This window comes from Poecilia latipinna, unplaced genomic scaffold (assembly GCF_001443285.1).
Source record: "Poecilia latipinna isolate Pla-1442-1.1 unplaced genomic scaffold, P_latipinna-1.0 Scaffold2605, whole genome shotgun sequence".
Taxonomy (NCBI): Eukaryota; Metazoa; Chordata; class Actinopteri; order Cyprinodontiformes; family Poeciliidae; genus Poecilia; species Poecilia latipinna.
In genome coordinates, this window is record NW_015115221.1 from 52,121 (window position 1) to 63,050 (window position 10,930).

The following is a 10,930-nucleotide window of genomic DNA, read 5'->3' on the forward strand; positions in this document are numbered from 1 at the left end:
TGTCAAACTGGTGCCCTTTGTATGACTCAGTACCCATGAAGTAGCTCTCAGTTTCAAAAAGGTTGGTGACCCCTGGTTTAAAGGGAACCACAATTAGTTATAAAAAATAGACCTCATTTTGGAAATATTTATCTTGGATGTAAAAACAATACAGTAATAATACTGTAAGTTATTTAATTTTTATAAATTTTAAAATATTTTGACAGGAATATCGCCATGTTGTTCACGCTCCAATGCATTATAGGTAAATGACTTATAACGGTCCAACTGCCTAGCTCCTCCAGCCAAAACAGTGATGAGTAACGTTATTGGGCCTTTTTAATTTGAACCGGAGCTCTTTGAAATATATCAGAGCCTAGAAATAAGAGGTGATGATGAGGAAGAGGACAGAGTTGGCCATAGGAGCTGCTGGTGTTTTGCTGCTGCTGCCTTCAGTTTTGTAAATGAAACAATGAATGACACTTACCTCTGGTCGGACTGTGTGATCTGTTAAGAACTTCTATAGCGCTGTGTCCGGTTGTTGCCGAATCAATACTTTGTTCGGTATTGTAGTGGTTTCACATTCAGTACAGGTGTTCTAGCTCCAATAGCATTTCCAGTACTAATGGCTCCATTAGCGCTGCTTGTCTTTGACATTTCTCCCAGCATCCATAGCGCTGTATCTGGTTCAGCATCAGCTGTGCTGTATAGAGTCTGGTGGAAACAGCGACACTGGACTTTACCACCGACAACGGACCTCCATGGGTCCGGTCCGATCGGTGATGTCAGTACCGCAGGCAGTATAGCTCCTGTTAGCATCTCAAAGACTGTCCAGCTCTGCCTGTTTCAGCGGCAGCACTGCATTTATTTTTTGCTAGTTAAGGTAGCGATCACCTGTCAGAGCCTTCGTTAGTTCTGCTGATACAAATGACAAAGTGTTGTTCAGAAATGTCTAGGGTCCAAATTAGGTCCTTTGTTGTGGTCCACTCCGGCTCTCACACTGCGCTCTCTTTCATGTGGGAAATTATCCAGATTTGCCTAAATTTTGATTTTTTTTTATTTTTTTTTTAATGACAGCCAATAGTGACTCAGAGTGGCATTATCTAAAATAACAATCAAACGCAATATGATAAACAACTACTCGGGAAAAGTTAGCCTTCCTGTGTTTACTTTGTAGACCCCAGTACAGAATGGACCAAAACGTTTCATCAATCCAATGGTGAAAAGATGGCGACCTCCATGGGTGAAAAATATAACAGAAGATGTAAATTTTTGAAGTAATTATGAGTTTTGGCGTTTCACAAACAGCATTTATTAGGTAATAGGGACATTGCAATACATTTAGGCCATGGATCCTTTTAAACTGTGGGCCCTGATGAAAGTTACATTTTTTGAATGGAATTAAACAACTTTTCCATGGTATTCAATTTTTTGGAAAGGTTCTGTATATGCCTGTTTTACTTTTTGTATGAACCTTTTAGGTTCTTTTAGATATCAGAAGTGGCTTGATGCTAGTCAGCAAGTGTTAACAGGTGTACATTTAGTCTTTGTCCCTTTTGCTTGTTTTACCTTCAAACATTGGATGACGAATCAGACAACTCAATTATTAACCAATTTCATACTCCTAAATAGAATACATGTAAATGAAACAATTTCATATTATGCAAAGATTTCTAGTCAGTAATGGGACAACTTGAACAGAAGTGTATTAGACCAGCATCAGTGAAAACATATTTGTCTAAAAAGATCGTACATGTTGAGCGCCACACAGCTTTGGCTGAATGTTCTTTAAAACGGAATATTTAAACATCTAAAGACAGAACATTTCTACACTTGTTCCTGAAGCATCCTTCAAGCAAATTACCCTCCCACTCTCCATCTACAGCAACAACTCTGTGCATAAACAGCATGTGCAACTTTAGACATGTCTTTTTGTAGTGTTCTTCTAGATAAGAATGTGCAGAGTTCATATTCAGCCTTTTCTTATCAGTGGGGATTCTCTCCAGCATGCTGGATATAAACTTGAGAAAGAAATCCTGAACCATGGTAAGTAAGCCTTTATTCATTCTCTTAGTGCTTATTTCCTTGCTGCCAGATGGGACTGCTCCTCACTGCAGTCATTCAAACACACAAAAGAGACCAAAGCCAACTGTAGTTTTTTTGTGTTTTGCTTCTCATTGAAACATTGAATCATGTATTCCTTGTAACACAGTACTTCATCTTACTTGGATGATCACCTGATTGTTTATCAGTTGTTGAAATAAGTTACTCTCAATGTTCTCATATAGCTGAGCCATGGAAGTGTTCCTGGGCAAAATTTCAGGGAAACTAACTGCCTTTGGAAAGATTCAATCTTGTACATCAATTGCATCAGAAAGTTTCACTCTTGGTACCATACAGGACCTATGTACATCTCCCCATGCTCTTGGTATGGGGAGCGGTGTCAAGTTTATTTGTCTGAGAAATAAACTTGGCACCAGCTTTCTGCTGTCCACTCTTCTATTTCAACAATAGTAACACATCTACCTTTCTTTAATAGCAATCAGTCTGCTCAACTGATAGTGCAATTTTAGCTGGACTCTTACAGGGTCTCTATTGTTGATTACATGTTTATATTTTCAAAAGATCCAATTATGTATGAATGAACCTGTAAAAGTCTGGTGATGGTTTACAACAGGAAGCTCATAAATGTACCTGCTGAATTGTTGGTGGGTGAGAACCAGTCCTTCAAGTCTGATGGGGAAGCAGACGTCGCAGCTGGCCACCATGTTCTGAATCTTAAAGTCGAGAAACCGGGCAGGGAAGCCAAGTTTCTGGACCACCCGGGCATATTTCCTCGCTGCCAGACGGGACTGCTCCTCACTGCAGTTGTTCAAACACACAAAAGAGACTAAAGCTAAACACCGCTTTTGAAGCCTTTTCTAAAAGTTGCAGCACTACATGCAAATATTTGGAGGTCTTAGCATATTCAAAAACTAAAACTTCATGTGGAGGACAAAAATTGTCTCCCACATGAAATTTCCAGATTTTTATGAAATCAATAGTTGGCGAAGCCAAACTGCTTTACGGCTCCCATGTAGATTATTGTTTATATCTGGACATGTTGAGCATGTGCACAACACTGGAGGGCAAAAAGACTAGTCTTTTACATGCCATCCATTGCTGTGCTACCATGGCTGAACCATTCCATTAACTACTTGAAACCTGGAGATGTAGTTGTAAATAACCCAAAATTAAGCACCTTATTTATTGCATCCCCTCTTTTGCACTTATTGCCTTCATTTCATTTTACTTAATATATGGTTGACTTCCGATTTTTGATTTGATGCCTTGGAGTGGTTGGAGCACAGCAGAATGGCAAATTCCAACTCCTTGACGTTTGCATAACGTAAATCACACATGCATCGTTCTACACACATGTTGGTGTGGTACTTAAGCCCCACCCACTCAGAAAAAGTACTGACGGCTATTAGGCAACTCCTCCAGCATCTCCCTGTGTATAATATTAAGACGCATCATACATTATCTACATTCTCTTGATAATAACACATGACATGTTCAGAAGCTTAGAGGAAGCCATCACAAATCATTCTCCAAACAGTAAGTAACAACAACTCATTTGTGGAAGGTCCATTTTTGGCCTAACAAAAACTTGCCACTGGACTCGAACTGGACTGGAGGTAACTTGGAAGACTTTCAACAATCAATATTCAATTCACTTTATTGGAGATTCACCAAATACACGGCCTAGTTGACAAGTCTGAATGGCAGCCGCCGCAAGACCGGAGCAGCACTGAGATGCGAGGGCTGCTGTTTTTCAAAAAAAGGAAAAATAATCAACTCTAGTGGCCTCCTATATACAGAGGTCTGTAGCATTGTGGCACAACATTCCCTTAAGCCATTCTTAAAAGACATTTCTTTAAATAGGAAGCCATAATATTAGAGATGTATCAAAACGACCAAAACTGTAACCAGAGATTTGTGTACTGTTAACTGCAGTGTTATTTGAATGATGACCTGTCTCTACATCATCTTTTTATTCTTATTACTGCACATTTTCAGCCAACAGAAAATAATGCACTAATGGGCTTCTGTCTTAAATGGAACATTTATAGCTTTTCAATTGGTCATATTCTAAAAAGAATAAAAACATTTTCTTAAATTCTCTTAAAATGGAACATAAAAAAGTCAGACTTAAATCCAATTCCAAGATAAAAATTCAACAGCCTAATCCAGATTAATAGAATAGACTGACCTTTTGGCTCCTGTACAGACCATCTTCCCTGAGCTGAAGATCAGTGCTGTTGTTCGAGGCTCGCGGATCCTCATGATTACAGCTGCAAAGCGCTGGTAAAAGTGGGTAAAAATTAATAAATTAAATACATAAAGACTGAACCATGAGAAAGTAAACTGTGGAGTATCAACTGTGTACCTTTGGATTGTACTCTGCATTTCTGGCTTGCAGTGCAATGAATTTTAGATCCAATGGACAGCCAAGGTTTACAGTGGAGACAATGTTTCTGGGCAAAGAAAAAAGATAGGAGTGCCTTGCAAATAGAAAAGTATTCAGTTAAATAATTACTGCTTAAACACTTTATACAACCAAAAATGTCAAGATATTTTTAATGGGATACTCAAATTTTTTTAATCCATACATTTAAAAAACTGTAAAAGATTTAATCTTTGAAGCTGATATCCTATATGCGATTATATAATCTAATAAACAATATGAGCGACTGTGATTCAGTGGGATCAGCTGTGGGGTCATTTTCAGGTCCCTCTTGGTTTTTGTAAAGGAATGGTTGCCACAGGAGATTAAAGGATTTCTCAAATACACATGAAAGAACCAAAGCAATATACTCCAGATATGTTTTTGATGGGAAGATCACATTAAAATGTATGATGTAAAGCTCAAAAGTCAATTTTACATTATTCTGCTCCTTTTTTCTTAAGAGCAATAATAAGAAAATAAAGTGAAAAAGTCCTCTACTCAGATTATTTTAGTTTATGATAAGCCAAAAACACATCGTGAAAGATATAAATTTTTAGCCATAACACACCTAAGGATACCTTGTGATGTGAGGCAATTGGCTCTGCTTTAATTCCAAAAGCCTATGTTACACTCTGTATTTTATATATATATTAGATTATATATAAAAAAAACATTTCTTCTTCTGATCCTCTTATGTGCACTAGCTGATGTTCCCAACAAACTTATTTTTACCTCCCAATCTACATTTGTCTCTGCTATACAATTGAAATATCTAGACTGGGTCAGCAAACCCTAAAAATATGATCCCCAACTGTACAAACCCCAATCCTATCAAAGTACTTAGAACATATTTCAATGGCATTTCTAAACTTACTGTAGCTGTGGAATGATTCCCGATTTCTCTGTCACCGGGGTCATTGGAGTCATCGGGGTCATTGGAGTCATAGGACAGAACGGGGAAGCATTTCTCTCCGATCCCAAATTGACTGTGACTTGACGTTTCACTACAGCCATACCATGTAAATTATCCAGATTTATGCCTCTGTCCTCCAAAACATCAAGCTCAGCATTTTGATGCGTGGCTGCTGTAGCTGGGACTAAAAGAAAAATAAAAAAACCTTAGAGAAAAAAAACTGTGAAGTTTAGTTATTTTTACAAAGTGTGCCCTACAAATTAGAATATTGGAGTTATTTCAGTCAGTCTGAAATGTGAAATCTGACTATATATTGCAGTTATTTTCAGGTCATTGCCAACATTTTTCAGAAAAAATGTGAGTTAATTGAAATGTACTTACTACACATCTTGCTTTAACTGATTGAAGACATGGCTTTAAACTCACAATTAGGCACTTTTTTGCTGTGCTTCTTCTATGGTATGATTGGAGTCAAATATTTTTAAGGCTTTAAAGTAATTTGAGTTTTGTATTATCCAATTGTTTTCAGACATTTTTGGTTGTATTTTGTGCAATGAACAAAGGTAATAGCTAATAAAGGTAAAGGTAGTAATACTTGAATAGACAAAGTGTAAAATATTATAGGCGAGAATGGGGCAAGTTGAACCAGGGATGATGATACACTCCCTTTATTTAGGCAATTGTATACAATTGTTATGAGACCATAACTTAAGCACATCCCTCTATTTTACTGCCCCTGTATTTGTTGCATGTGGTGATGTGATAAGTATGTTTATCTACCAAAAAAAATATGTTTTTTTACTGTCCAAACATATTGAAAATCTGCCAGCCTATTAAACCAAGTAACCTAAAGATGTGATAATACTGGATGTCATTTTTATAAACAGCTGGCTGTAGGGTAAATTGAGCAAGTGCACCAAATAAATGCTATAAATTGGCATTCGATTTTGCAGAAAGAACAAAAACAATCACTGGTTGTGTTCCACAATCTGCCATACCCTTTTGGTGAGGAAAGGTCAGTCGGGATCAGAGCTGGAGCTGCTGTTCTTCATTCTTCTGTTTCATAGCTCAGCTTCACAATGTTGGAATTCAACTATGTGTAAATAACCCCAAATTAAGGTCCTTATTTGTTGCATTTCCTTTTAGCACTTATTGCCTTTTTGTATAACGTATGATTGACTTCCAGTTTTTGATTTGATGCCTTTATTTTGATAAGATAACTGCCACTGTTTTTTATTATAGAACGGCAGGTTAACAGAAAAGAATGGAAGACAAGTTGCAACAACATTGTTAAAATGTATCTAGTTATTAATGGCCCCCTTTATAGAGGCACAAGGTGCGTTTATTTTGTAAATAAGAATATTTCTATTACTGATTGGTTGAAATTGTGAATTTGTATTATTGTATATGAATAGTATAGCTTGATGTTTTGGAGGACAGTATAGTTTTTGAATAAGTTGATATTTTAGTAGTGAATATTGGCGACTGTCAAAGTCGCCAAGCAGCAGAATAGGGGAATCATTGTTGACACGCCAGCTGACCAAACGATGGTTTTATTTTCATCAAGATTATCAAAAATCCAAGGCAGAAGATCAGTGGATAACAGACATTTGTATCCAAAAGCAGCATAAAAACAGATCCAGAGGTTTAAACAATCAAAAAACAAAAATCATTCAAACTTAAAGCGGTCAGCAAAAAGTAGACCTCCCCCACCACTAAAGTCACCAGGTGAGCAACAGGTGATCTACAATCACTACCAACACCACATGATCAAGAGCTTCGCCTATCCACCAAAAATATAACAGTGAACGTTATTTTTTTTGGTTCAGACGTTATGATTGAAGGTGTGTGTTTTTGTAGCTTGCACTAATTTTGAGTTTGTGTTTGTACATACAGGTCTTACAGTGAAACTCTGGGTTTATCTCCAATAAACCTCACTGTTCATCAGTAAAGCCACAATCCTTCATTTAGGGAGGGTTTCCTTCACTATGCTGTAAAGATGCTACGAGTCAGAGACCCAACATGCTGAAAATATATTTTTTCTGAATGTGAAGGAATCAGATATGCATTTTCTATAACACTTTTGGATAATTTCTCTTTTATCCTTGGCTTTAGCCTGTGTACCAGAATGTCTCAGAACTCACTGGACTTCTCCCAGTTTGACCAGCAAACTGTGGCCAGTGTTCCCAGCATCAGTGGTGGGAAGTAACGAAGTACAAGCAGGCATGGAGCTATAGGGGGACTGGGGTGGCTGCTGCCCCCCAAACCGGGCCGGATGGGGGCCCGGGCCTGGAGGTGCCAGGGAGGGAGGAATGGTTTCAAGTCATTGAAATATGTGATTATAGACAGAGAAAGTGCGCCCTCGCCTGTTGAGAAGGGTGTATTTAATGTTAAATGTTCAAAATAAATGCCACTAGTGGCAAAAAAAAAAAAAAGTGAAGTTCATTCTATGTTAGGACAGGAGACAAGATGTTTCCATCCCTGAAATTATGATGCATAGAATCACATACTTAAGTCTAAGCTATGTTACAGAGAGTAAACATAATAAAAACATGCTTTATCTGTGGCATTGTTCATTAAAATGGCACATTACTGATGTATTAAAATTAAATACGATCGGCTCACTTAATGATATTGTATTAGGGATTAGGTAATGCATTCAGCAAGTACTTTTACTTTTAATGCTTAAGTATTTAAAAGCCAGTACTTTTTTACTTTTACTTAAGTACAAATGTTAATGTGGTAGTTTGTCTGTGTATTTGTACTTTTACTTAAGTAAATTTTTGGAGTACTTTCTCCACCACTGCCCAGCATAATATAAATAAATAAATTTGTGTTTTATTACACACTTTTATTCTCTCACTTTTTGTGTATGTGTTTAAGAGAAATATCTCAATCTGAAGTATTAGTGTATTGAGACAGCTTATGTAATGAAATAAAAATTATTTAGTTTTAGAGGTTTTTTCACTCTTTGTCTATGCTGTCCATAGCAGAGTTGACGTATACTGTGTGTATATATATATATATATATATATATATATATATATATAAAGATTTTTCCAGAAAAAAAAGAAAACTGTGTAGCTAATGTTTTCACAATGACTGATTTGTCAAAGTTTATTGTCTTTACAACAAAATATCAAATAAATTAAAGGAAATTACATGTTTTTCTCCAAATCTAGAAATGTTAAGTGTACATTAAATTATGGAATCATGTAAATATGTTCTTGAATAAAACACTGAAAAAGTGTGTGTCTGTAGACAGACAGAACGTTGTGACAGAACGTTGGTTGGGTGAACAAAATCCTGCCTAAGATCAGTAGCTGTTAGCGACCAGTAGCACAACTGCTGGCGGATGTCAAGAAATCCCGAGCTCATCCCATTTCCCAATGCTGGAGATTTTAGTTTGAATGTAACAATACATGACGTTACCTTTAAAATTAATCACACAAGTAACATCTAGACCTAACAGTAAAATCAAACTTCAATAAAAATCAATCAAGTTGTGTTGGTGTGTTTTGTCTCAAGCAAACTTTGCTTTAATTCTATTTCTTTTTCTATTTAATAAAAAGAAATCAATAAGGCAGAGAAAGTGTTGTCAAGCCATGAAACAGGAACACCAGACTTCCTGAAAAAAGAGGAAGTAAGTTTCCAGATTGAAGATTTATAAAAATACCTTTTGAAACTGTGGCAAATTTGGGTCGTTCCTGGACAGTCAGCTCAACTTTGCTGAAAACACTGACTATATTTTGAAGAACTGTTCTCAGAGGCTCTACCTTTTCAGAAGACTTGGTAATCTTGGGGTGACCCAACTAGGCTCTAGTTGGGTCACCCCTATGTCTTGAATTTGGAGGGGAAAAAAATCATATTTTATTTATCACTACAGAAGGGTTCAGTGAATGCGCATATGAAACTGGTGGGTTCGGTACCTCAAAAAAGGTTAAGAACCACTGATTTAGTCACTATGTTACTAAAATCAGTCGGTCTTGTAAAGTTTTTAGCAGCCATGAGCCAACAATGACTGGGGCACCCTACTATATAATACTGGGGGACCCCGTTTTATAGTCTACATGCACCATACTCAACAGGAGAAAGCCCACCTTCTCCAGATATAGACTTGAATCTTTTAAATCATATTCTAGTATATCAGTCAAGGTTTATTACATTTTGACAAACTAATAAAACAGCAGCAATTATTTAATTATTCACCAATATAAAACAGCAATTTTCTTAATCCTCTTGCATCTTGATAGAAACCAAACATATCAAGGAAGAATACTTACCAACGTCAGCAATTTTCTCAGCTTTAATTTAAGCCATCTTTATAGAAGTCGGGTAAGAAATAAAGGCACCACAAACATTTTCTGATTCCTGCTCATCCTGCATTGGAACAGCCTGGTTTAGTGGACAGACTCACCGCGCAGTAACGGCGCCTGCAGGAGCGTCGCTCGCGTTAGCAGCTAACAGGCGATGTCTAAACAACTAATGTAGATCAATGAAGAAATCCTACAACCGCTAAAATGCGACACCGCTCCGTTTTTGTTTACTTTTTGTGAAGAAGGAAATTGCACTGGTCTTCTTCAGAAGTTTCGTATCGATTTCGTCAGTAGATCTTGATGTAGCGCTAACCCTTATACTTTTACAGGAATGAACTGTTAACATAGGAAACAAGGAAGAGGGGAAAAAAAATTACAATGCGACTTCAAAAACCGTTCTGAACAGGGCATCAGAGTTACCAAAAGTCATAGCTTAACAGTGAAGAAAGAAAAAGAATAAAGTAAAAACCCTTCAGAAGTCAGGGCTATACCTGTCTGGAGGACGAATGGGATGCCCAGACCTAGTTTGTTGTTTCACTGGGGTTGGAACTGCACTGTCTGGTGGCCCTGCTACTGCAGCTGGAATATTGCCCTCACTTTGGCCTCTAGATTGAATAACATGTGCCATGTCAGGTGTTGCCATACTACTATACTCAAATGTCCAAGGCCTAGAGCCTGAGAGGGCGGTTAGAGTGGGGGGCCCAGTACATGGTGAAGCATCTGTCACAGATGACCTGGGTACAGGGGACCTATATGGCTTCAGATGGTTGTAGTGAACAACTTTGGGTTTAGCTCTGGGGTCAAGTTGATCTAACACCTCAGTCAACACCCATGTCTGCCTCAAAATCCAGCCGTTTTAAAACTTTGAAAGGACCAGTCTATCTAGGAGCCAACTTATGTCTAGATAACGAGGGCATGTCAACCCACACTAGATCCCCAGGATCATAAGCTTCATGTCTCACTTGCCTGTCATAATAGTGCTTCTGTTGTATGGCTGTAGCAGCGACGTTAGCAGCTGCAGTGTCAAAAGCAGAACACAGTTTGTTTAGGAGACTAGTAGCATACTCATTAGATGCACATGTAGGTGTTTGCTCATTGTTAGTGGGAGCACTAAGGAAAAGATCGGCGGGTAAACAAGCCTCCCTACCATGAACCAAAAAGAATGGAGTGAAATTTGTAGTGGAGTGTACACAAGTGTTGTATGCAAACTCAACCTGTTTAATGTGTTCA

General features: G+C 37.6%; 1 protein-coding gene across 3 annotated transcripts in view; it reads right to left on the minus strand.

The window, feature by feature from the left end:
- Positions 1-1,662: 1,662 nt before the first annotated feature.
- Positions 1,663-10,930, minus strand: part of LOC106938492 (TATA box-binding protein-like protein 2) — a 16,347-nt gene continuing 7,079 nt past the window's right edge. The window contains exons 3-7 of one of the 3 annotated variants that reach the window (XM_015020562.1): positions 5,346-5,568; positions 4,412-4,499; positions 4,235-4,326; positions 2,674-2,841; positions 1,663-2,090 (exon numbers count right to left, since the gene is read on the minus strand). In XM_015020562.1, the coding sequence (XP_014876048.1) occupies positions 2,057-2,090; positions 2,674-2,841; positions 4,235-4,326; positions 4,412-4,499; positions 5,346-5,568 (605 nt within the window). In that variant the 3' untranslated portion in view covers positions 1,663-2,056. The other 2 variants (XM_015020563.1, XM_015020561.1) reach the window with 2 other exon arrangements.